This window comes from Paramacrobiotus metropolitanus, unplaced genomic scaffold (assembly GCF_019649055.1).
Source record: "Paramacrobiotus metropolitanus isolate TYO unplaced genomic scaffold, Prichtersi_v1.0 Parri_scaffold0000105, whole genome shotgun sequence".
NCBI classification, from domain to species: Eukaryota; Metazoa; Tardigrada; class Eutardigrada; order Parachela; family Macrobiotidae; genus Paramacrobiotus; species Paramacrobiotus metropolitanus.
The window spans coordinates 100,637-128,175 of record NW_026570325.1 but is presented as its reverse complement, the minus strand read 5'-3'; the positions used below and the strand labels follow the sequence as shown (position 1 = coordinate 128,175).

Genomic DNA, 27,539 nt, shown 5'->3' with positions numbered 1-27,539 from the left:
GTCGGTTTCTGCTGAGAAACGACGATGACGAAGGACAGTTTTTTTATCGCCGACCAACGGAGGATTACTGACGGATTACTCATTACACTGACCATCACATCTCATCATTACTTTATCGCCATTCTGGTCAATCTCGCCGTCTATTTCACTGTATATTGTAGAAACAGCCGGTACGGTGAGTCGCTGTTGATGTTGCTTGATTGTCGTTTGTTATTCTAAGGGATTTTCATTAAAGACATGAATGAGAAAATTCGGAAAGTTTCTTTGTAAAACACTTTTCCTTGAAAATGTTATTCAATTATTGTTAAATAATTCTCTAAACTTTTGTCCATTAGCTGCTAGTGTAACTGTGCACAATCTGCATTTTAAAGCCTTTTTCTAGGTAAGAATTAAATGTAATTTACGTTTCTAAAATTTCCCGTGCAACTTGCAAGCAAAAACCTACGTTATTCGTGAACCGTGACCAAGCACAAATTTAGTATGATTTAATTTGAGTCAGTGCAGGTAGTCCATATCCGGCTAGGAAGACATCTAGCATGGGATTTTAGACCTGGCTGGAGAAACGCTGAATAGAGTAACATCAATGAGAAAGAAACTGACATCAGTGAGAGAAACACCCTACAATACACCAAAAAGGCGATACCAGAAACAAAACATCGAGATATCACACGTTCCGGCTCCCCTTGCAAATCGGTTACACGTCTCGGCTCCCGGCTAAATTAAAATATCCCTTATCAAGATTAATTTACCAGCCAACGTACAAACAGCTTCACTTAATACACACACACACGCATACACACCGTGACACATAATTATGTGTGTGTGTGCTGTTAACTGGTGTGTAACTGTGTATGTGCTAGCGGTGTGAGAGCCGCGACGTGTAACCGATTTGCAAGGGGAGCCGGAACGTGTGATATCTCGAAGCGTCGAAGTACACCAAAAAGGCGATTCATCAAAAACGAATTAACCAACTCCAGGATAGCGTTGTCTCTTCACACTTCGTTGCCGCACGGGTTTTGATGGTCAGTTGGTCGACGTTGCGTAAACTGCAAGCACTTTATTTTAACGTGAAGGAGAGAAAATATTCCAACCAGTATCCCTTTTATCATAAACGCGCGACCAGTGGCTAAAAATTATTGTTAACAGGCTTTGAGAGAAACTCAGAAAATATTCTTTAAGGTCAACCAGCTTTATATAATACGAGCGATTTACTTGATGCATGTGCGTAAATATATCGCTTGCATATGTGTATAGATAAATGTCATCTCGAGTCACCCTTTAAATCGAAGATTCGCGCAGCCAAACATTTTTTGCCTCGGCCCTGACCCGATCCACGTCTTAACAGCGCCGTTTTTATTGTTGACTGGCGGGACCGCGGCATCGTCTCGGCCATCATTTCGAAAACCCTAGGGCCTTGGCCCGCCCACGAATGCTGCTGGTCGTGCCTTGCGCAACGTATCGACCAGGCTGCCCTTCTACGCATCTGGCAGGCTTCCTTATAATGGAGGCGTTGGCGGAGTACTAGTTGGTGTCTGGACGTCATGGTAGTCCCGGTCACGGGTCACGGGCATGATGGAGAAGTTAGCGATCACCTTTAAAAACAGCAGTCAGATGGAGGATAGCGGCGGTATAGTGGCGCTTCTTACCGCTTGCAAATGGAAGAGCTGATCTTATTCGATTAGTGGATTTCGTCAGGCCGAAAAGTTGCAGCTCAGGTCAGTGGTGATAAAAGCGCAGTCATACAGTAACTCACGTACACGGGACTTATATTAATTAAACGTGCATTCACGACATAATTATGAAGCACCAGGATTTACATGATCACAAGCTTCTGAAGTGAAAACTTTGACCTTTATTCATCCAATAATAACATTAAATAAAATTCCAAATTATTAATTACATTCAAATTGCACCAAGCGCGAATGTCAGAGGCATATCTTGTATGTAACACATAAATAATTTATACAAAAACAATTTTCCAGGATATTTACATAAATTTTACAGAATTCCAGGTTTTGGCGCCGGATGCCACCAGTTCAAGCCAAACTACAATATTAGGATTAAAGGAAAGTAAGGAAGTATCATCAAAAAAGAAAAAGAATAGTTCAGAAAAACCTACCTGGATGCTTCCCGTCTGCAGCACAGGCACACCGATCTGTCATAATAGCATCGCGTAATCTGCCAAGTAGCCGCACTTGAAGTGACGACCAGTGCGGCACTGGATATCGCCCATGATATCCAGGAATTCACCGAAGACCCGGACATGATTTGGTCCTTATTTCGATCTGCATGGTCGTTTATTTGTTCCGTCCACGGCTTCAATGCGGCTGCCATATCTTCTCGCAAAGCGGAGCGTGTGATGTTTACAAATTCTTCCATATCTTTCCCGTGGATGGTCGCTGCACCTGCAATAGTAATGCAAGCGAAAATTAGAATAGGTACTGAAGTCTGCGTCAGCATTGTCTTAGAATACCACGTTATAAAAAAGGCCAAATAAAATTAATAGAGTTACAGGAATCAAAAGAGTCGAACAAGTCCGTAACCTTGCGATCAGTTACAAAAATTTGAGCGAAACGATGGCAGCGTAGCAGGGCTGCTGGCTTATATAGGGGACCCGCCCCAACTAAGATCCTGTTAGATGTCTCCCAGGCCAGGAAAACGTAATGCGGCTTCGCTTTCCTGGAATTTTTTTTCTGTATGTAAATATTAGTCTTCCGCATGTGTGTCCTGTGAAAAACACACGTGACTGCGTCTCCGCAAAATCAGCAAAAAAAGATATTTTCATTGTCCCTGGCATATGCCGGCTCTTCCAAGCCGGCATGGCCTAATTAGCCTTCGCGGGCTTGCATGGCGGGTCGGAAGACTAATATTTATGTACAGAAAAAAGTTCCAGGAAAGCGAAGCCGTATTGCCCTTTCCAGGTGTCAGATTCCGCAATAGTTTACTTTACTGGAAAGTAAAGTAAACTATCGCGGTATTACTGAGATGTTTGAGAGTACTGATTTACCCGAATACCCTCTGAATCTGTTTGTACATGCAAAGTGCAGCGTCTGAACTCCCGTTAAAAAGCTGCTTATCTTATGAATGCACAGCGAAACAAATGGATTTCCAGAAAGTTCAATAATGGATTTTCTGTAAATTCATTTTTGCAGTGCGAAAAATCGGTTTTGTCGCACTAAATGTCATGCGCGCTAAAACCAAATCGGTTTTAGCGCAGTTCTAGCTAACGCAACGCAAACTTAATTAATTTTTATTAATTCACTTTAATTTAGCAAGTAAGTGTACTTGGAAAACAAAATACCTTGTAAGTAAATGCCCTAAAAAAGTAAGAAGTAATTAGAAGTAATCAGTTCTTCGAAAACGTATGCTAAAAATATTGGCAAGGACTTTTACTACTCTACTATTTACACATTGCACTGAATTAGCCTACTGCATGCAACTGTTACTTACATAGCTCCGATTTTACGAAGCATTTACGTACAGTACTACCATGGCAAAATAAATACGACCTAGCGTAAATAAATACTCAGATTTATTTTGCCATGGTACTACTGTGAAAGAATCTCTTTTTATTGCTTAGTTATATCCGCGGGACATAACAGTCCACCATTGCGATTATTGTGAAACACTCTATCTTGCACATTGTTTTAATAATTCTGAATTATTAATGCCGTAACTGCACAACATGTAGCCAGCAACGCAGTAAAAGCTTCGATATATATTGACACAATAAGGTTTGATGCTTGCATCCAAGTTCATGTTCGTAATATAATATGTAAGTCATATATGCGACCTTGAAGTTTCGACATTAAGCTCAAAATAAAACTGTTAGAAAGTTTTGAAATCGATTTTAGAGGGCAGGATTTTAGGAAGTTCGGACTTTACATGATATGCAGGACATACTTCTTATAAGATACGGACTTTCACCTGTATGCTCATAATAATCAGTAATCCAGTTGAGTATATGTATGTATATAACTAAATTTTCGGTAATTACGGAAGATTTTCAAGATGTTGAATATAATCAGATTATCAGAGTAGGCACTAGGCAGTGGATTGAACCATTGCCGCTCTACAATAGTGCAGAAGGACAGAGTCAACTCTCTTTTTACCTGCGCAAAGTAATAAAACTTTCTGAGCTGATCCGGAGACAGAGGAAGGGAGCAGAGAGAACGCTTATGGGCTAATCTTCTGTATCGAGAATTTTCCTCGCTCGATTAAACGCTTATGCTTTTAAACTTAACAGACTTGGGAACCTTTTAACAACACTATCACCTGTAAAATTTCGTCTTCTTTCTAATGGTGCCAAACGCGGCCGAATTTGAGCATTGGAGCGTTCCGATTCTTCACATTTCTATGCACTCTGCCGGACTTTCTCTCGATATCTACAATTCACATTTTTAGACTTGGGATTCTTGCTTCTTCTGCCGCTTCCCTTGCCTTAATTCTTGCTGAATCTCTTGCAATAAGAAACCTTGCTATGCCTTGTGTTTACGTTTTTCCGTTTGACCGCTTGGGATGAACCGCGTCATCCCAACCGATGCCACCTAACCATAAGTAATTATTGTTATGTTCAGATCCTGCCGCCTCGCCGACGGCCGTGCCAACCTTATCTGTACATCACATAACAGCCGCATAATCGTGGTAAAGGCTGATCGCCACCACACAAGAAGAGCAGCCATATAGGCTGTTGTTGCAATATATTCATATTCTCCGTCGACATAAATGCCTTAACATGTACACCCGACACCGCCGCAAGCAACAGATATTAGTCTTCCGACACGCGAAGCCCGTAAAGTCTAGAGTAAGTATTTATAAATACACTCTATTTATAAACAGTCTGCGTGTTTCGCATGAGGGAATCACAGGAATGGCCATGTGATACACTTATATAATAGTACCTATCGGTTTGAGAATATCACGTACCGCGTCGACTGATAACGTCTGACAAGTAACATTTTTATCTCCAATCTCCATCGGCACATAATCGATAATGACAAAATAGATTTTGTTAAACAAAAACACAGAAATTTTACAAGCCGACAAAGAAACGTCGCCAATTAGTTACTGTACTTACATCCGTAACTCTGTATACATGATTGACGATGCCCGCGATGTTTTATGAATACTATAATCATCTGTGTCAGGATTTTCGTTCTCCGCGGTTAACTACTGTTCCCCCCATCCAGTTTTCACTGAATAAAGGGCGTTAGAATCCTCTCAATGTAGTGATGGTCATAGATTGGTCAAAATTTTCAAACATATTATTCCTGAAGTCCAGTGGTCATTTGAAACTTTGTTGCCATGTTTGCCGTAGACTTTACGTGAACTGAATCTAACATTACATACTGTGGACTTGACTGTACGAGTACATACAGTACGTACAGTACCTTTGGACTTCATCACAGATTCCAGTATTCTGTACTGTTATACAGTGCGAGTGCTCATTAAACAAGACCTGATAATAATTATAAATTTTTTTGTTGTATTCTCGATAAGTTGTTGTTAGTTAGCGGTTCGACTAGAATGTTAACGACTAGAATGACTAGAATGTTAACAAATGCTGAATAATACGAATATGTTTTCCATTCGTGCACAGTACGAGTACGTTTTGTGCACGAATGGAAAACATATTCGTATTATTCAGTATTATTCATGCATAATACGAGTGTGTTTTGCATTCAGCACTTACTATTAATTTTCATTACCTATTTTAATTGTACATACAGGGCAAACGAATAGTTCATTCATCCTTACGATAAAAAAAAATTAGTTTAATTACCGTTGCACGTTAGTAAAAAAAATCTGGAGCTAAAAGGATGTAAGAAAAAAAAGGCCGTAAGAGGACGTAAGGATGTAAAAAAAGGACGTAAGTGTATAAGAATTTATAGATCGATATCTTCATGAATATAAAGATTAAATAATACAGACGTATATTTTGCTGTATTCATGTATTTATAGCTTTAAAGCTTTGCGGCGGTGTACGTGTAATACGGCATTCAGGCCGACGGAGAACATATTATTTTACTTGGACGGTACCTTGAACGGGATCAAGTCGCAAACCTACGCGCGCGCCCGGATCGAGGGGTGGCGATCTTAGCTGAACAGTCTAGCTGCCGCAAAACGCGGAGGTTTATCAATGCGGCCTCAGAGCTGATGACCGGCTTCCGCAGCGGCCATTTCCGGCAAATTACTGTAATTGATTCTCACGCAGCGTATTTATGAACAAATTCGCAACCTAATGAGTTTTGCATGTCAGTTGAAAATTCTAGACCTTTTTGAGTTTTTTGAAAACTCTTGACCTTTTTGACTGTTGAATTTTGCGCGCGGTGTCATATGCATGTACCGGTGTAAAATATATGTACAGCTCGGAAGTAAATTATCAAATTCTGATTTTGTTAATATATGAACGGAGTATTATTTGGCCGTATCGTTTTTCGTCTTCCCGTACTATACGAAACAAGCCACCGTCAGTTATTCTGGAAATGGCAGGCTTCCGTTGAACTGCACGGGAGTGGTAAGGATGAACCACTGTTGCTGGGTGGTGTCAGAGCGCGCCCAACACGCTAGCTTGGCGCCCGTGTGATTCGGCCAGGGAACATGCAGGGTCAGCGTCGAAGCACAGTGTAGGCGGCCATCGGCCCCTGTTATTTCGGAGGTGTTGGTGTGGACCATCAGCGTCTGTCGGTCGGTTTCGATGCAGGACGTCTGCTGTAGGTAGTGACCCGGCGGCCAGGAAAGATATATTCCGTGATAGCGCCAGATGAAGTGCTGCTGCGGATCCTGGCTACAAGGGAACGCCAGTTGGCAGGTGGACGAAAACGGCATATATCGCGGCACAATCACCGGTGGCATTCGCTGCGCGAACACCTCGTGGCCTTCAGGCAACGGTTTGGGAAACACCCAGTGCTCCGCTTGCAAGCACAACGCTTCCATCCCATTCTGCTGACACCGCTGCAGACATTCGAACTTGCCCCACGCCGCGTAGGTGATATTGTACAGGATAAGGGTGTTGTCGCTGGTGCGGGTATAGCGAAGGTCGCCCACGGTCTGCTGGGCGGCCATCACGTGACCGTTATGTTTCCACACAATATTCGGCTGAGTCGGGCCAGGCGCACATACCAGGCTGATCGTTTCGTCCAAATACGGCCGCCGCACGTTACCTTTAGGATCGGGTGTGGGCGAAGAGAGCGCCGGCAGCCATACAGGATTTTTCCTCGAGTACCTTATGTGCGCCTGCTCGATCTGGCGATAGGCTGCAAACACAAGTAATAATCGAAACAGTGGAGTTAAGGTTCTCTACCGGGTGGCTGAACAAAATGGCCATCTGATTAATTTTATCGGGGCGTGCTGAATCTGTACAGTGTCTGACTGACTTCGTATTAGTCTCATTCAAAAGGGCAATCCTTATGACATATAAAAACTAAGTTAACCGGACAATAGAAACAGGTTTGAATTTTCATTAAATCGTTTTACAAAAAAGGGTGGAATGGAGGCACCCCGGGAAACATAATTCGAATTTCCCAGCTCTAAATTGAAAAATCCTGCTATCCAGCTGAACAAGTTAGTGACTGGCTGACTGCCATCTTTCGATTTCTGATAGAGGGATTATTCCATATTTTTTTTACTGGTTTGAACTTCAGCTTTTCAGTGACCCTTTTCGGTCAACACACAGGAGGCCTGAGGCCTTACGCAATAAATTTTCATGAAATCCGCAGAAAAACCTCTCGAAAATAATTTTTTTCATTAGTGAGTGGGAAACTGATTTCGATCAAACTTATTTCTGTAAGGACAATATCTTGGCTACATTATCCAGTTAAACCGACGTTCTTTATTGCGGCCTGTCGCGCAAAAAATATGTTAACAAAAACAGCAAAAAAGAATCAGAAAAAAAATTGGAATTTTTTCGTAAAGTCACAAAATGTGCTGACCGTTTAGCTCAACTTACGCAAGCAGCATGCCAATAAAATTTTTAATGTTGGAAAAAGAAACCATTGATCTTACTAGAACATTCAACAATATTCAAATATCGCACACGGGAAAAATTGTCGCGAGATTCTGACTCAAGCGAGCTGGGCCACAATTATCTTTTACGTAATTTCAACTGGCATAATTATTAATCCGCGTAGCTTATTCTCATAAATAAGTTTTGTTATTTTGAGTGGCCAATAAAATTATCTCTCGAATGAGTCTTAACAGTTTGTGGTGCGATGAGCGGTTCGAGAGAAACAAGCCGAAAACAGAGAGGGCCATTTTGTTCGGCCACCCGGTATATCTGTACATGTATGTATATGTTCAAGAAAAAGGGCTTTCGCCGGTCACGTCGACGCATAAATCAAGAAAATGCAATTTAATTAGGAAAGTGCACTGCTGTTGGCTGGCACTAAAAGACCCATACGGAGCGGCAACCCAAATATTTTTTAAAACCAACCCAGTTATGTGTTTATGTATTATTATAATGTTTGTTTGAAAAATTCCCAGATTTTATTTTATACTTTTTTGGTTCAATAAATATATTTCTCAATATTATTTTCCTGTCATTAATGCGTGATGGACGAAGTAAAGGAACTTCATGTTCAAGAAAACGGGACTTCCGCCGGTAACGTCGGTAACGCATTAAAAACAGGAAAATCATATAAGTTTAGCGAACACAAAAAATAATAAATGAAAATGGGAAATCTGTTTTTAAAAAAAAATATTATAATATATTTTAAACTTTTTTTTAAAACTTGGTAAACAGCTCATTTAAAGTAAATTGATTACCCGCGCGTTTCCCTTCGGTGCCTTTTAGGGCCAGTCAATAGCGGTGCACTTTCCTAAAATATCTAGGTTTAATAATAACAATTACGTAAAGGAGGAAAACATAATGCTAAAACGCTAGCAGACACACAATTCTGTTTTGCATTAAGTATGTGCTCAATGTTAAGAGAACCGGTGGGTCGACTTATCTACCGGTATAGTTCCAGCATTCTTCCAGTATCGTCGTTATGCGATCCACTGCGGCCTCCGCTCGAGAGTACCTATCCTCAGATTTTGTTGGGCATGGTGCACACAATTTCCAAATACTCGCAGAAATTAATAAAAACAACCCGAAATTTGTTGCCGGAGATTTCTTCATCATTTTTCCAGTGAAAAAAACCAATTTTCTGCTGAAAACCGTCATCACAATCGATATTCTCCCCACTTAAAAGGATCTGCAAAACAACCTGGATAACGGGAAGCGATTGAATCATACGCACTTTAAACGCAGTTTTTTGTATTTCATAAGGGACGATTAGCTTAATTTAAATATTGAATAACTGCAGTACTTCATAAAAAATTTTTGGAAGCTAAATTTTAGCTTCACTGTTGGTAAGGAAACTGAGTCAATTTAATGGTGTATTACTGACAACAGAAATATTGTTATAGTGTAAGGGCAATAAGTACACACATTATTAATAGCATAAGTTGTGCTGTAACGTTACAACAAGCAAAAATGCTCCAGCAAATGCTGCAACACGCGCTGTCTGCGCATAGCACTGTTAAACTGATGATAACTGTTGATACATCGACTTACAATGCCGCGCTATCTTCTCATCGGCGTTTTTTGAGTCTGCAAAAAAAAACAGTTTCATTCGTAGTTCAATACCCAAGTTTTTTACGTTAAACCGTTTTTACCTCCTTATAAGAGTCGCACTATGAGAGTCACTGAAGCCGAGACAAGCAAATGCTAAAGTTGTAATTGGTCAAAATTTCTATACCACACCCGGGCTTTCCAGATTCTTTCAGCAACAGAAAACATAAAACAATTATTAAAATTTGATGGCACGAAATAAACTACCATGATGTACGTATTTACGCACTGCACTGCTGTACTTTTGTTGAAAACGCAGCTTTCTGTCCACGTTTGCTGTTGTTTTGCAAACGACTCGGTTAACTTATCAGCTTCCGTTTTGAAAAGATTGGTGCCGCCAACACAGCACAAGCTTTTGAGTGCCTTTCAGGCTTTCTCAGATTGCACTGTAATTCGGCTGGTCACCGGAATATACGATGACCTGAAGATTGTTTGCAAACATTTGCGAAATTGATACGAGTAACAATTATCAAGTGCTAATACGAAACACACAGGCTATTCAGCCTAAGTCTAAGAATGACCTAAGACTAAGAAGCGGAAGAAAAGAAGTCCCGGCTTTATTTGTACCTAAGCGGCAGATACTTTGTACATCTTCGCACCGATAGCTTTCGAAACTATGGGCCCTTGGGGACCGTGCGCTATCGCCAGTATCAACGCACTGGGCAAACGACTCGAGCAACACACAGGCAAAGCCCGTTCTCATGAATTTTTACGCCAAAGATTGTCGCTGGAGATACAGCGCGGCAACGCGGCATCGGTTATGGGAACGATGGAAGGAGCAGAAAAGTTTAATGAAGTTCTGGATGTTGTAAAAAATGTTGATGTTTCCAACTATTATAAAATTACGTTGTACCACAGGTAAAATAAAGAAAAGAATGACAAGCCGACCACACCATATTTAATGACTTTTACATTTGTAAATAATAATTTTAAGGGAAGTAGCCCTTAAGATCATCCATCGCACCATATTCGTGTACATGCACAAAAACTTTCACTTTCGCGCACCCCGAAGCACATTTTTGTTTTGTTTTATGTCCTTCTTTAGCCAGATCGATGATCCGTGTATATTCTTACGTGCTCCAGTTTATACAGTAAAATGCATTCACACACGCGGATCCATTAAATAAAAAGTACAGCTTATAAAAAATTTCTTGTCTAGAATATTGAAAAATTAAAATAACAATTAATATGAGTGCATGCTACACGTGCTGTATTTTTCATGGAATGTACGAATGCAAAACTAACGTTTTCTCCACGGCTGCACTGTATAACTGGTCTCGCGGACAACCAGTCACATTGAATGGGATTCACTGCATCCAGCCGGCAAATAATATTAGAAAAAAAATCAAAGAAACAGTCTATCTGAAATACCGACCTACCAAGCTCTAGAAGCCGGAAATACGTATTTGCTGGTATAAACAAATACTACGTTCCTGTGCGGCGGTGGAATTCAGCTTGCTGTATTAGCTGAATCCTCTTCAACACAACCGGACGAGAATCACTTCCTTGGGCGAAAAATTATTTCCTAATTGTGCAGTACAAGCATCGTTCTAATTAATCACGTTGTAATAATTATACAGTATCTGTATATAAGCCTATGGTAAAGTACGAAATTATGCATATTAGTGAATTTTAACAAATATTCTCACATCTAATATATTTATTTTCTAAACGGAGATTAAAAAATGCAGAATGCAAAATTATATATTATGCTTCGTATGTGTGTATAAATACATTTAACTGGTGCTAATTACATGTTAATGTGGGTGCGAAACTTGATTGTGCGCGGGTTTGCAGAAAGCCTGCGTAGAGAGACTGATGAAATGCAATTTTAAAGTAATTACGCGCCGATCAGTTCACGCAAAATTCCGTTCGTGGGCGCGAAATAAATGAATAATTTACATATTTTCGTCGTTTCTTTGGTCGCGTTGTTACGTATAAAAGCGGCAGAGATGGCAGAGAAGGCGTACTGTACCGTCTACGTTACATGCACTTTCTTGACCTTTGTTCTCTGTAATACCGGAATCTGATTTTCAGTGCCCTGCTTTCGAAGTGCTTATATTCGCATCCGGAAAGCGTATTAGATAATTCTTCTGCTTCTTATTGAGCGCGCTCAGGTATCTTGTTTGAAAATTTCTTTTGAAAAACCTTGAAAATACATTATTCTATACAGACCCTAATTTATTATTTTATACTGACCCTAATTTATATTCTAAACTGAAATTTCAAGCTGATCAGTGATTATCTCACACAAAGGTTGTCTCATGTTTTGGCAGGAGATCTTTAACTTCCGGCCCAATGCAGGCACTTGCTATTGGCTCAAAAACGGTAAACATGATTCTTTTTTATAAAAATCGTCTGAACAGTATTATTACTAAACACGCAAAATTTCCCGGCGTAGAAATAAAATTACACTGTCTGTTTGACTACACAGCGAATTATCGTGTGCCAAAACAGAACAAGTGGGTTAAAAAAAGTTCATAAAAAAAAGATTTAAGGGTAAAGACACAAAATCCGTTGTAATGTGGTCCACAAAACTTCATCTGTATGCTAGCAAAACAGCGTAAACTGCTGGAAGATAGATGGTACTGGATACATTTATGGACTACTATCAATACGCATCGTACAGAATCTACATTACAGATATTATTTTTCCACGTTTCTTGTCAGTGAGTCCAAAATTAATATACAAAAAACTGTATACAGAATTATCGGCACATATCTTGGTTATATCGGTTTTCAGATCAGTCGATTGCATCAACTGGCGCAGCTGCTCAAGGAAAGGGCGTATGACTTGGTATGAGGCATGAACCACCAATCATAAAGTTGTGGTTATATAAGTAACTCTGTATTAAACCGCGTTACACAATAAAATTATTAACACTTTTAGCCACGTTTAAAGTCCATGCTAGACACCTTAGCCGGAAACAAAATACCTGCTTTAATTCGAATTGAATTGCAATTTATTAAAATAATTAAAATCAACAGTACTCGAAAATCAACAATACCGCAGTACTACGGCACGCTAACTATAGACCGCCGCCGCTTTTTACAGTACGCAGTACGTACTTACGGAAGCAAGAAGTATTAAGGACTGGAAATTATTCACGCAGTCACCCAGTAGGTACAACTTAATCTTTCGAATATATAACGTGGTCCTGTTAAACCTCTACTGCTGCTCTGTGACGTTCCCATTGCATATTCGCATGGTTAATGGTTTTCTTCTGTTCAAGAGGCATTTTCAAGCAGAAAGGAAAAGATACTGCGAAAATTTCAAAGCTCCTTTGCACTGGAAATGAATTACTGAAGGTACCCGTTAATGAAATAAAACTCTTAGTTATGTAACCATGCCTACTAAATCATCGATATATACGAGGTGTGCCTCGCGCGTCCGCGCTTGGCAAATAATTGTACTGGATAGTATTGGTTTTACTTTGGTTACTACATACCTCCGGCGGCGCAGGAAACAGTTAACTGAAAAGCAGCAGGGAGTCTGCGAACCATGTGTGATACGGCAGTGTGGAACTTAAAAGTTTCAGTCCAAGCATTTTCTTGATTGTTTTCTGCAGCGCGCAACAAGTTGTGCATGTTACTTTATCTTCATTTGATTGTACGTATAATTGCTGAGCGAAGCTCGCTTTGTACATATTGAGAAATTCCATCCGTCTAAATAAACATTTTAAGCTAAAGATAATCCGACGAACAACCAACTTTGACTTTTTTTTGACAAACTGTGATGCTTTTTCACTTTATAAAAAATCTTATTGTCAAATATTTTGCTTTAGGCAACATCACAACTAACAACTTTGGACCCTGGTAAAACGGTTATCCTGGACCACATAATTTTCTTCTGCAAGTTTGTCATTTCGGCCGCTGTGCGCGGCGTTTTCGCGTTTCTACCATTAACCACAGTTCTATGAGTTCGATCCACTTCCGACTTCCAGATTCTACTTCGCACCTGTTTCGCCGACTCACTCAGGGACCGAAATAGTGAAAAGTCAATGGTGGCCACCCTGAGAGCGATCTGATATAAGGATGCGCGACCAATTTGGAGTAAATTCGAGCAGCAAATCGTGTCGATATCTGGATTACTGTTCAATATGACGGGTATTTGTGGAAGCTGTCTGGGCAAATGATGTACTGTATCCTAACCCTGCACTTGAAGGAAATTTGTACAGTGCAGCCACACGCACTTGTACGACCGCATTCACCATTCACATACACCGCTTGCAGCTAGTGCATGTTAGAACGTGAATAGGCTGAACGTTTATCCGGCTATACAGCACCGTGCCGCTCATAGCGTACAAATTTCCTTCAAGTGCAGGGTTAGGGTACAGTATTTATGTACAAATGTCGAACTAGACTTCAAAGTGCGGAGCCAGCGGGCAAACTGGGTAAGAAAACTGCTGGAAACTCCATTAAAAATAGCAGAAACACATCAAATAACTGTTTCCCTGTAGCGAAAGTTGAAAGGCAAAAAGTCAAACGAAGAACTCTATAGCCTGTAAAGTCCGTATGTCGTATAAAAAAATTTCGAATTTTCGCTCGGACCGCGAAGCCGACGCGATTTTTGCTGCGGAAATGATATAAATTCTATAAAAATAGTTAATTATCATGAATTTCTATTAAAACGGTATCTGGAGCATAGATTATTAGTGAACGAATAAATATTGGTAACTACAATTGTACATATGTATGTACGTGTGCATGGCAGTGCTGTGGATTATGGGGATGCACGTCAACACTCGTGCATCCCCGTAACGTTTTTACGTGAAGCAACAGGGTGTATGTATTTGGCATCGACCATTAACCCGGTAGTGCTCGGACTATCAAGAAATTTTTTGTTAGAGTTCAAATTGAAACTGTAAGTGCAACGGTAGGTGCAAACTGCGCCAGTTGGGCATTGATGGTGGTCGATTCCTACGGTGTGGGTAAGGTGGTTGCCGGCGCGACAGAGCGAAAAAGCGCTTCCGATACATTTTCTGGGAATATGATTCCCTTGAATCAACTTGCTCTCAATAGCTAGTTGATATAGCTGTAGCCTTTGGCGTTTAAGTTTTAGCGTTTTGCAGCGTCTCTGAATTATTAAAAAAATCTTTCTAAATGCCGGTCAGTAAGCAACAGGACCAGAAGGGTTTGCGCCGTTTCACATATCCGCAAAACATAGATGCCATAAACCAGCAGCCATTGTCCACTGGACACTGGACAGTAGAGAGGCAGACCGCTGGTACAGACAACATGGCCGCCACAATGCATTTTGGCGGGTATGCTCGCGAGGTTATTAAAAGCTCTCTTTGCTACAAAGAAGTTTAGATATGCGGAAGACATTGTTTTTCAGCTGCAGAAACAGGAAAAAAAGAGAAACTAACAAAATATTAACAGAAATAATTAATGTAAAATTTAAAAACCCATTTTGGTTTATTAAATATTATTTGAATTTTGTAAAAATTTTGCCTTTTGCAGCCTTTTACAGCAATGATGGACAAAATATTTTTTAGCGATGGCCACGTTACCACGTACAGTGTCCATTAATGATCACTATTTCAGTCCTTGGAACTCATTCAGTAGTACCTGCTGTAGCTGCAGTACATCCGACAAGGTTTTCGCCAGCCTTGCCCAACGTAACCGCCACAATCGACAACGCACTTCCAATGCTGACGCGCTCCGGAGACAGTGGTTGTCTGATCCCATACTGAGCGCGCTTTCTCTGAAAATAGCATTACAATAAGCTCACCGCGTCGCCCAGTTACCTGAACTGTACTGCTTCCAACAATACATCGAAGAAAACTTCGTGGTGCCCAACGGACAGACATACTGCACCAACTTTCGTGGCACGAATGGAATGGCACACGGCAGCAGTTAGATCCAGTGCTGTGCCGCTCCCCCCTCAAACATGGAGCCGTGGTTTATCCGGTCGGCATTTATCACTTCCGTACCGGCCATTTCCCACAGTTAACAATTCACACCATCCGCACAACCATTAAGTGCAGCAGCACTATGCAGTAATGCACAACCCGTCCACTCTTCAGGTCACTACGCAGTTCATTGCATTTTGCCTAAAAAGGGCGAGATATGTAACGCTTCTGCAGAATGTGCCAGTAAAAAAATACACTACTGCAATGTGCAAATTCTTTAGCCATACTTGGCTTTACTTTAAAATAATAAACGGTTATGGGTCTAATATGAACGTGTGGAATAAGTTAGCAGTATATAATTTCTATGCTGGTGGTTAGCCAGGCTAAATTAAAATATGCAGACATTTACTGAAAACAGCTATGCTGCATGAAGTTCTCTCACTATCTACCACGATAGTAACTGTATAACTGCGGTTTAATCGCACCGGGCCCACTCGTGCACGGTTTATCTTCGTGCAAAGCCGATGCAGATGCGATCGATAATGATTTTTGCCCTGTTTATTTTGGTGTCAGCACACAAACCCATGCAACAGCAATCTGTTGGACTTTAGTGCACTGCAATTAATGATAGATAAATTATCTGTTGACTGTTATTTTGCATTTTTGATTCGACATAATATAGCTTTGCACAGTACGTATACTTTTTGCGAATACTTATAACTATAACTACTTATAACAACTTATTACTAACTATGTTATAGGATTGACTTTTAAGCGCACAATTATACAATGTAGCATACATGTACATAATTATTTCTGCTGGCATACGGGCGTTACCGACTGTACTGTAATTGTGCATATCTTGTTAACCAAGTACTGTAGTTAAATCTTTTAATAATAAAAGTTCTGTAATAATCCCATTATTCAAGAAATTCAGCCATGCTTCGACTTGTTCTGTTGTAAACCGTCAAAAACAAGTTAATTAAAATTGTTAAATTAACATAACAAACTTCGATCAAACTGCTCAAACTCGATAAAATAAGTGCGCTGCCGCCCAGGCTGCACGGAATTAGCTTACGAGCCTTACTATACTTATATGCAGCAGCATTTTGCACTTTGTATTCTGCAAATTCCCGGCCTATTTAACCCGACGTTGCCAGAGGTATCAGAGAATTTTTTCCGGGAAATAAAATGCACTATAGAATGGCTATAATATAACGAACCTAAACTATTTTTTTGAAAAATTTTACTTCAGCGGTTTAAAATTTCAAGGGTACTAATGTGCACTATAAATATGAAGTGTGCGGCTCTGATAACTCTGTCTGTTTATCTATACTGTCCAAGCAGAATGTACATGGTCGCCTCAAGAAGCACCACAAAACTGGCGTAGACTGTGCGACGCGTATTTATATCAGCTGCGATGGCAGAAAGTTTGGAATAAATTAACGATAATTCCATAGGAAAATGCCACAACTCTAGTATTCTAAAAAAATTACAAACTGGTGTGTGAAAAACATCCAAAACGGCTGGTGGAAATCACTTCAACCACCAACCCCTTAAGTCGGCTTCTGCAATCGTGTGAGAGCGGTGTGAAAAAATTAATTGGCTTGGTTACCTAGTTTCTTGCTTTCTTATGTTTTCTTATAAAATATGTTTTCTTATGTTATTTTATACATTCGAATGTGTTCTCATTGTGTGTATGTGTTCTTATGGAAAATGTTCTCCTATGTTTGTCAGGGTTTTCGCTGTTCCGCTTATTTCTTTTTATTACTTAGGTTTTTTGGTTTTCGATGTTGTTTATTTGGGCAGATTATATAGTTTTCTATGTTGTTTATTTGGGCAGATGGAGTTGTGGTTGTTTAATAGAGGCCATACACTTAACCATAGCGTATGGTTAAGTGCAAGCGTATGGTAAGTGCGGATACCATACAAACTGGTTGAATGGTAGCCGACTTCCAGCGGCTCCTCTTAATTTCTAAACACTTTAACTTCACTAGAGGTGGACTTCCCAAGCACAGAAAACATTAGAGAACTTGAATTTCAATGTTTCGAAGGAGCCAAAGCTACGTAACACGAGAAAAAAAAATAAATTCGAAGACTCCCAAAAATCAGTTGCGCCTGCTCTAAGGTATCTTGCACACTGCTACTTCGATGGCGGTCGTCTAGCTACCAGATAAGTGATGGTTAAGGTATGGTTATGGTGTTTTCTGCAAAAAGCCTCTAATGAGCGGCGACAAGGCTTTTTGCGGGCAGTACTAATAAATGTTAATGTTACTGGTAGTGGTACCACGTAACATGGTACTGGTACTGTTAGCAGTAGCAAGAATGGTACTGTGCAAGAATGGTTTTTGCGTCAACGTATCAGCATCGAAATTCAGCGAGGAAACGCAGCATCTATCATGGGAACAGCACCACTGACGGCGAATTTAGACGAGATCTTTTCTGTTATTCGCCCGCCTGTGGTTGTAGATGTTGCTGTGAAACTCGCCTGTGTTTTCAGCTTCTCATGAACTTGTGTAGAATGTGTGAAAAAATGTTTGTTGCTTAGTATACGGTTAATAAAGTATATGTGCATAAATGGTACTGTTACTGGTAATGGTACTGGTTCTGGTACTGGTTCTGGCGGTACTATGTTATGGTACTAGTAGTGTTAGCAAAAATGGTACTGTTATTACTGATAATGGTACTGGATTACTGGTAGTGGCAGCAATTACTTTGCTGATGGAAAACGGTAAGTATATCGTTAAAAGCGCAAACCAAAGAGAAAGTAAAATTTGTTTTAGTTACTTTATTCATTAGTTTATTAATCACTATATTAGTTACTTTAATTATATTACTTTATTAATTACTTTTTAATTACTTGTTTTCAAAACGCAACGTCGTCTGCCTTGTAGAAGCTTTGAGCACTGTTTCAGTTTGTGGCACTGCTGAACGCTGATCACTTACAATAAAATAATATCGTTATCCGGCGCCACAGAGTCAAATTGTTATTTATTTATAAAAACGCAAGAATAGTTAAAAAGGACAAGTGGTCATCTAACCATTAAATAACGCAATACTTTGACTGTTCGCTACGCCCATGCAGTAGCGATAACTAAGGTTACAGACGGTAAAAACAGAGATAAAGGTGGCCTCAAGCACAGTAATCGCTTATAATAGTAATACCGAAGTAATCAAGTACCGAAGAAGCCAGAGCTCGTAATCCCCAGGATCCGGCTGCGGCTTTTTGCCCGAGCATGCCCTACAGTAATATCCTTGAAAATGGTAGTAAAGTGTTTTGCTCTGTGATACCCAGATGATCGAGCTTCCGGTTGCTTCCGGTTGCATTCGCAGGAGCTGCCGACTGCCCAACACTATCAAACTGGGCACACCGAACCGACTGCAACTTTGCACTGCTGGTGAATTTAACCATTCCGTTACTTCATTAACCGCGTTTTAGTGAATAGCTACCGTCAAAACCTCCGGGCGCTAACAGCATTTTTATCGCAGTTCAATCGCTGATTAGTTATGTCCAGTTTCACTTGATGGGTCAAACCAACTGTGCACCCCACTGATAATGTATAGTTTTTTCCGAATCAAGTAAAACATGAATTTTGCATGCCGTTTCGAGTGCCGATAAGAGTACCGGGGCCCCAGCCTTCTATTGCTACCAGTACCATTAAAAACACCGTTACCACTAACAGTGTCATATCTGCTACCACTAACCATGGTAGCAGTACCGGTACCATAACACAGTACCACTATCAGAACCAGTTCCGTAACCAGTAACAGTACCATTCTGGCTATCACTGACAAGGCCAGTGCCATTGCGTACGACTCGTACCGGGTGGCCGAACAAAATTGCCCTCTCCGCTTTTCGTTCGCTCCTCGCAAACTAGTTGGCGCGCGCGTACTGCAGACTGCTTGGGCATTTTAGATAGACAGTTCTAATAGCTACTAAAATCAATACAACATTTTTCGAAAAATTGCGAGTTCCTCGTTTATAATTGCGCCACATGAATCATGTCGAAATTTTTAGTGTCCCAGCTGTCGAAATTAAAAATTTCGTCTCACGTTGTTTTCGTGCTTAATATTTTATTTTTCTCAGTTGTTTTATCTAGAGATGTACTAGCTTCCTCTTTCAATATGGAAAAAATTGTTGGCATGGCTGGATGAACTACGCACGAAGCAAACTTTTTGACTTTTCGAAAAAATTGCAAGTTTTTTAAATATGGATTTTTAGATATTTTAGTTGCAGTTTTACTGTTCGTAACAGGGTGAGATGAAAAACGCCAGTTTAAATGGAAACTGTAGTTGGAAACTAAAGTTACTGGAAACTGTAGTTATTCTATTTTCAAATTAAAATTATAGGTATCCTACTAACCAGGGCACGATCACCGCCTTTATCCTGAGAAAAATTTGATTTTTTGTGTGAAGACAGAATAGGTATGGGAAACACTTAAAAAATACTTTCATCGGCAACGGTCCAGTGGGTGGGGCCAAACACAAATTTAATTGTTGAAATTGTTGCATGTGTAATGATGTACTCTGTATTGCCATATGTCATTGCAATACTGCCATACCACATAATACAGAATACACGGTTAAATTTTTTTTTGAATTTTTTGTTATCTTTTATCACTACAATTTTTACTTTTTTATTCTAAATCACTGTTTTGAAAAATTTGAAAGAATGCGCATTATCGACTACGTATGCTGAAACCTGAACAGTCCGTGCATATGTGCTACAACAAATCGATGTAAAGTATCTAGAGCTTGATAAGTAGCGAAATCCTCTAAAAATTTAAGTTTTTAATAAAAGTAATTAAGGAAATGGAAAGAAATGAAAGAGTAAAACCTAGAGTGATAAAGGGTTACGCAGAACTCGGAAAAGAATTTATTCGTGTATATGAAGTACGGTCGTATGGCAATGGCAATACATCATCATACATGCAATAACGACAACCATTAAATTCGTGTCTGGCCACGCCCACTGGACCATTGCCGATGAAAGTAATTTTTCACGTGTTTCCCATGCCAATTCTGTTTTTAAAAAAAATCAAATTTTTCTATGGATAATTAAAGGCGGTGACCGTGCCCTGGTTAGTAGAATATCTAATTTTAATTTGAAAATAGAAAAATTTGAATTTTTGGTTCCAGGACGCCATTCGATTCTACCCGTTTTTAAAAAATGATTCAGAAAAAACGAAATCCTTTTACGCTAGAGTAGCGGTTTGACATATCCTTTGTACTTGTACAAGTTTATATAACTTGCGTTCTTATGGTTAGTACCTTTCTTTCCCCGACCGGGCCGGATGTTGGGCGTGCGAACGGCTTTCATGCCAATTTATACAAATCATTTGGTTAAATGATGCCATTATGCAACTATAAAATTATGTTTAGATTGCGCGAAAGCAAAAGTTTTCGTATATGTAGACGTATACATATGTGTCATATACTGGCCGGGATCACTCCCTTAAAGTTGATAAGTACCCGGTGAAGTAGCGAAATTGTCCAGCATCAACAGAATATTCCTAACACCATTAGGCAAACCGCGAAAGCTTGCCACACCCCCTGAACTGCTTAAAAAAATTAAAACTAATATTTCCTTTGACCTATATATGTTATATATATATGTTATTTTTTTAAAATAAATCAAATAATAATTGGAATGTCCTTTGCTTCCTTTCATTTTGAGACCTATTTAGACTTTTATCAAAACTGAAGGTGATAATAAATTAAATAACTATCGTAGGTTTTGGATAGAAGTTATGACGAAACAAGTTTTATCTGAGGAATTCAGGCTATATAGCGCTGCTGCCACGTCAAAAGGTTACCGCGCGGCAGGCTCGAACCGTCAGCAATTTTCCGGACCGCCATGGGCGGACGCCACCGCCACTGCCGGCCCCGAATGCTGCTTCGTAATAATTACTGTGTTACAGCCGGTCAAATCGGATTGCTTAAGGCGTTACGGCATCGCCAGAAACAGCAAATTAAAACAGTACAGATACCGATACCTGTTGTCACAACCGCAGGACCTCGTCCAAGACTTCTGCCATGTAGGCTCCGGGCTACGCTTCGCGGAACCATTGCCTCTACAAGACCCACTCTGCCTACCGTCGCGTTCCATTTTCATGACAGCCAGATTAGTACTTCACCGGAAATTTCTTATAGTGTCAGGATAAGAAAAATTCTAGTTCAAATGCTAAAACTAGTGAAAGTGATCACGCCCGATTTTTAATGTATACGTTGATTGTGGTTTTTGTTTTATGGAAGTGATTTAACTTTAACTACAGTATTTATGTTCGCCTGAAACCGGTTGCCAAGATATTATAAATTTATACATAATTAATTATGAAAGATGACGATGACAAAAAGTTTAGACGATTTGATGATCAGCAGCGGAATGGCAGCTGCACTGGACGTTAACTGTGACGTTACTAACTTACAGGGATTTTGCAGTGCGCTAGATGGGAACTTTGCATGCGCTGCGTAATTTTAGAAGATGAGTGCACACGGGGCATCCTGTAATACACTGGCCATGGCTTTGCCGCTCAGTATGAGAATATGACAAACTTTTTTGTCAGACATTTGTTGCTTATTATATAGAGCCCAACTTCCTGTCAGTTTTCATGTGTCTCTCACTTTATCAGGCAGCATAATTCGTGAGCGCGGGATGTCTAAAAAGCACTACAGAGTACGAGAAGCGCGTCTACTACGACTTCCCACTTCCCAGTCATTGTAAGGCTTGTGGCTTCTAACCGCCCCCGGGAGTCATCTCCGGCAGGCAGGCCCGATCCGACCTTCGATCGATTTTATAATTATTAAAAATGGAATTACGTACAGTAATTATTCCAGTTTGCGGGTACAAGTATATGCTACTTCACTTTACACATTTTAAAAAATGCACTGTACTCGTACAAGTGAATCAGTAACACAGGTCAAAGTTCAACAGCGGCGCACTTTGATACTATTGCTGCGTAGGAATTCGTACTGCCACGTTTGCTCTTTGTGCACGTATGTGATCACGCACGCACAGATAAACAGCACCAAAATTCTAATTTCGACTTTGGAAGCCACCATTAGGAAGCTTTTTATTGCTTGGTGTAGTGCCATGATGTTATGGAATCTACGTTTACTTTAAAAAATGCCGGATTAGCTGTGACATTTAGTCATATTTAATGAAACTTACTGAGTCCTCATTATTGCAGGATTATTTCTGATACGTCATTAGCCATACGGGATTACCTTGATTCAAGCTTTTGCTGTTTAGGAGCAAGGACCACCGTTTTATCATGGTAGCACCTGGAAAACATCGACGGCGAGTGAGTGGAGCAGCCATTTATCGGACAAAATTTTTTTCGAAAATTTGGTGATGTGGAAGAATTCCTGCTGTTGGCGAATTATTTGTACGTGTTGGCGTCGTCGATTTTACTCGCCTGGGCGAGAGGTACAGTGAAAACCCAAGAACGCAAAGGCAGCTAAGCCAACTAATGCATTTTTGGATTTAAGCAGTTTTTGATACTTGTATTCTACTAGAGTAGGTGATTTTTTGAATCCCGTGAAGCGCAATATTGGGGCTAACGTCACCACCAGTACTTGTAATATTATTCCATATTAGCCATTTATATAACATTTTTCCCGCAAAGCTCAAATCCAACGAATCATTTTGCTGGTGGAAACGCTCGAAAATGGATTAAAAATATTAGCTTATTGCAGTTTTTTTTAAAGGCAGTCGGGCAAAACGTGGTAACAGCACTGCGGTTTTGTTTTCTTCAAAAAGGCTACGAAAATGCACCGTAATTGTGCACTGGGCCCTGGGGGACCGTAGCGCCGGACGGTAACTTTTAACAGGGTTGAAAACGGAAGGTAGCTGTTTCGGGTAAACTGGAAAAGTTATTATTTCGATTATTTCTGTGAAGTCGCCGTGTGGAGTAAGACCAAAGTGAACCCTCTGTATGCCTGAGATATTTGCATGATGATTAACGTGGAACTCTTTCATTGGCTCTCAGTTATAAGCGCACAGTGGCCACTGGCCAGCGCAAAGTGCCATTTCCGGTTACAGAGTCGGTGCATTTTGCCTCCCTTACGTCATGGGCTAGCTCGATAAATCGACCATGTAAACGTATCTGTACAGGTAGAGCGACTAAACGCAAACTGCCGGAACTGGTAACTAGAACCAGGGCCCGGCCACTTGCCGCAAAGACTCACAAGGCCATAAAGTCGAAAGTGAACCAGTTTTCAGGTTCATAGCACTTTCCCATAATTTTAAAATGAATTTTTAAATTTTCGAAATTTGTTTTAAAATTGGAACAAAATGCTATGAACCGGAAGCTGGTTCACTTTCGACTTTATGGCCAAGTGTCTTTCACAGCAAAGTTTCAAGAAGATTGGGTAATAACCGGCGGCCCGACGGAGTGACAGGCTTCCCATGGAAGAATGGAAAGCCGCTAGTGTGGGATGTTACCGTGGCAGACACATTTGCCCAAACGTACATCGCCAAGACGTCCAGGGTGCCGGGAAGTGCAGCGGAGATACGGGAAAACCGGAAGTTAGGAAAGTACATATATCGGGCTGGCAGACCGCTACATTATTCAACCGCTAGCGTTCGAAACTACGGGAACATTTGGGCCGCTGACGAAGAAGTTCTTCAAAGATTTGTCGCGAATGATTTGTGATTGTACAGGCAACCCTCGCTCAGGGGAGTTTTTGCGTCAGAGAATTGGTATCGAGATTCAGAGAGGAAATGCAGTATCAGTTCTCGGTACTTTTAGTGACGTGGTTGAGAAGGAAGATGTGTATTTTGCCTTTAAATTAGCTGAACGGCAATGATGTCAATTATTGTTTTTCTTGTTACTTTTGCAATACGCGATGTAATTAACTAATAAAGCAGTACCAGAGTTTTGGTACACAACAATGCATTTAAACTTTTTACACATTTTAGTACGCCATATCTCGCGAACCCGATGTTGTGCGCGCAAACTGTTTTCAGAACAATGTACACAAATCTTTGGCTTTCGAATGACATAAAGTATTACAAAAAAGTGATTCCGAGTGCGCGAAAGCGAAAGTTTTAGTGCATGTATCCCATTTTTGACAGCATGTACCGGGCCATTTCCCTTAAAGTGCTTAAACACAATATTAAATTGTTAGCTAAGTCAGTAGATAAAATAATGAGATTTATGCGTTTATATCAGTTTATCAAGATTCGGTACGCACCACTAGCACCAGCAATTTTAAATCAATACTTGTAATGCAACGCGGACGTTGCCGTTTGAGGTTGCCGGACTTGTAATGGGTGGTGCTACGCGGAGGTTGCCGCAACTCATGAATTTGTAATTTAGTCGTATGTACGCTGAATTTGTCGCTGTAGTGGACGCTGTTGCACCTCGGACTGCAGAGCCTCGGCGACATGCTTGTACATGGCATAACGCATAGTGCAGCTCCCCCCGAAGCATCGACAATGTCATACTGAAGATGGAGCCGTACGGGAACGGTAGACCGACTTCCGGGAACGAGCACGCGGGCATTGTCGATGCTTAATTCGGGGGTGCTGCATTATGCGTTATGCCAACTGTGCAAGCATGTCGCCCTCTGCAGTCCGAGGTGCAACGGCGTCCACTACAGCGATCGCCAGGTACAGATATGGTAGCGTCCCAATGGCTGCGCGGCGGCAGCCAGCTATCGTCGTTTACTGCGGCTTAGATAAGTGTATCTCGGCCGAGAACATCTGGTTCTAAATTAGACGCCATTTGAGGTCCGCACGGACAGCAGTCCCCACACTAATGGCGACCTGCCCGAGTTCGTGCCAGCCGGCTTCACCTGCGTCTCCATGGCCAACAACATCAATATGTCGTTCTAAACAAATAACACAAATTAGCTCTTCCTTGTTACTTTTCTTATAAATTTCACAAGAAATACGGCAGCAGTAAATTTTGTGGGAATTTTAATCATATAGAGTTGTTACGCTTCGTAAACATTTGCGGCGATGTGAAGAAAGGTAAGGTTATCTAATACAGATACGTCTAATGGTAATAAACTGGCATAATAAGTAGCAAGATTCTAAACAGGTTTTAAAGTTAGCGGAAGCAGTTTATGGCACACTGCAGTCTTAATGCGTAGTTTCACATAAAATGGAGTCTAGAACAATTCTGAATTCCAGCAAGATGCAAGACGGTTAAGGGACAATTTGGCAATTTAACAACAGGTGCTTGTAGTTTGTGCCAGCTTTCCAGTCATTTATCGTATTAATACATTTAACAGTAAAGGTTGACAACAAATTTAGTAGCTGTCACGTGAAGGAAACGGGAAATTGCGGCAGTGGTAATCCGGATACTTTATTTTGTAGACAACCGTCTCGAAATATCGCGGCCGGTCCGCTATGCAGCGGCTTCCGCTGGACCCACCGCTGAACTACAACTTCATCGGTCCGGTTCACAAACGCGATCGAGCTGGACGACAGCATCCACGTGTGCAGTGACTCGTTAGCCTGGCAAAACCGGGAGGCGGTAAAGACGGTGGAGGGAGGGGCTAATCGCAGTCGCCGGGAGCCCCAAAGGGAAGCACTGGCCAGGCGGGGGAGCGGCGGGGATGGGGGAGATGCTGAAGCGGCTGTGCGCGCTTTCCCAGGTGGTGACGCTCAACTGCTCATTTTGTACTTAGATGTGATACCCATTAAAGGTCAGAGACCCAAATGCATGGCCCCGGAAGTGCTGCTCAGCAGCGATAATGCCGGTAAATCATCCGGACAGGTTCTGAATCCGGCAACACATACTGAACGATGTTGTTGCGATCATTTGGCTGTCAAAATTTTGTTGGCTACGGTTATAGAGATGTGGGCTGGTTTGCGTACTACGTAGTTACGTCGTATTTATTATGTAGGTCCATATTATGAAATTTAGATCATGGACACTTGTTGCCTTACCTTTTGAAACTAGTGCCGAGTGCGGACACTGTTTATTATGAAAAAAAAGTGAATTTCCCTGCGCTCGCATGTTGAATAACCGGAAAAGGCGCTACTGACGCTGATTAAAATGTGCCTGAAATTCGGCTTGATCTGGCTGCTTTTTGATTAGGTAATTTACTGGCAGCACTATCTGGACGTGGACAGCTACTCGTTGTCCGCGGAGGCCCGCGATCTGATCCTGTGCTTGTGTAGCGACGCCGAGGACCGTCTCGGCAACGGTTTCTCCCCCTACGCCCCGTCCCCCGATCCCCTCGTGCCCAGCACGGTGCGCGGCTGCGAGGAGATCAAGAACCATCCCTTCTTCCACGGACTGGACTTGCGGAGTATCCGCAAACAGCTGTCGCCGCATCGGCCGCAGCTGCAGCACGATCTGGACACGTCCAACTTCGAGGATTTCACCGACACGCCCTCCCCGGTGGAAGGATGGGGCGGGCACAGTGGGGAGGAGGAGAACTGGGCGGGGATCCAGCCGTTCCTGCATTTCACCTTTAGAAGGTGCGTTATGACGGAGAAAATGGTTTTGTCGTTGGTTGGAGTTTTTTTACATGGAAGTATTTTTTAATAAAAATTTGGCGGAAATAATTTAATTAATTTGGATTTGTTATCCAGATTAATCAAGTTATTCTGAATAATTTAGGAATTTACTTTAAAATGTGATTTAATGTAGTTTTTCGTTTAAAATAGTTTTCGGATTCAATTAATTTGTTTTATTCGTTCGTTGATTCGAATAATTTGTTTATTTAATTTAGGTCGCTTTAATTCAAAAGATTTTGGATTTTTTAATTGTTGGCTGAACGTTTCCGTTGATTTTTTCTTAGGTTTTTCGATAACGGTGGCGAGGAAGAGCGGACACCGCGGCTGATGCTGAAAGAGCCGCCCAGTTACGAGAAAGCCGTTAGCCCCGCGGAGGGCAGTGAGACGGGGAAGAAGAAGGCCAAGGAGGCCGTGTACGTATGATGAGCTGTTGTTGGGTGGTGTGCGCTTTTGTAATTAAACTGGATCTGATACTGATTGTACGAGTACTTCCGAATCGCTGAATGCTGCCTTGTTGATTCTGCTGTGGTCAAAATATGAAATAAAGCTGCGTTACGATACGGCAGGAATGCTGCTGTAATAACATTGTATG

General features: G+C 41.0%; 2 protein-coding genes across 14 annotated transcripts; one reads left to right on the top strand and one right to left on the bottom strand.

Annotated features, from left to right (window-relative positions):
* Window positions 1-27,539, top strand: LOC129597500 (serine/threonine-protein kinase LATS2-like). 8 transcript variants are annotated; one of them, XM_055495073.1, is made up of 7 exons: window positions 1-170; window positions 12,669-12,922; window positions 13,399-13,720; window positions 13,976-14,007; window positions 22,721-22,897; window positions 26,523-26,908; window positions 27,232-27,539. In XM_055495073.1, the coding sequence occupies exons 3-7, from the start codon at window positions 13,714-13,716 to the stop codon at window positions 27,368-27,370; spliced, it is 741 nt and encodes a 246-aa protein (XP_055351048.1). In that variant the 5' UTR covers window positions 1-170; window positions 12,669-12,922; window positions 13,399-13,713; the 3' UTR covers window positions 27,371-27,539. The 8 variants fall into 8 exon arrangements, 6 of the variants coding, with proteins under 6 accessions (XP_055351048.1, XP_055351049.1, XP_055351052.1 ...); XM_055495077.1 differs by lacking the exons at window positions 1-170; window positions 13,976-14,007 and adding an exon at window positions 25,796-26,076 and having other exon boundaries at window positions 12,533-12,733; window positions 12,847-12,922; window positions 21,203-22,856; XM_055495076.1 differs by lacking the exons at window positions 1-170; window positions 13,976-14,007 and adding an exon at window positions 25,796-26,076 and having other exon boundaries at window positions 12,533-12,733; window positions 12,847-12,922; window positions 21,203-22,897.
* LOC129597499 (uncharacterized) lies at window positions 745-21,725 on the bottom strand. Of its 6 annotated transcripts, none has more exons than XR_008691570.1 (9): window positions 21,465-21,725; window positions 15,390-15,669; window positions 15,185-15,320; window positions 9,557-9,592; window positions 8,953-9,194; window positions 6,452-7,256; window positions 2,120-2,405; window positions 1,647-2,046; window positions 745-1,592 (listed from the first exon to the last, which is right to left on the bottom strand). XR_008691570.1 is itself a non-coding variant. In XM_055495072.1 (6 exons), the coding sequence occupies exons 5-6, from the start codon at window positions 9,161-9,163 to the stop codon at window positions 6,475-6,477; spliced, it is 993 nt and encodes a 330-aa protein (XP_055351047.1). In that variant the 5' UTR covers window positions 9,164-9,194; window positions 9,557-9,592; window positions 15,185-15,320; window positions 15,438-15,669; window positions 21,465-21,725; the 3' UTR covers window positions 5,659-6,474. The 6 variants fall into 6 exon arrangements, 1 of the variants encoding a protein (XP_055351047.1); XR_008691572.1 differs by having other exon boundaries at window positions 15,429-15,669; XR_008691569.1 differs by having other exon boundaries at window positions 15,438-15,669.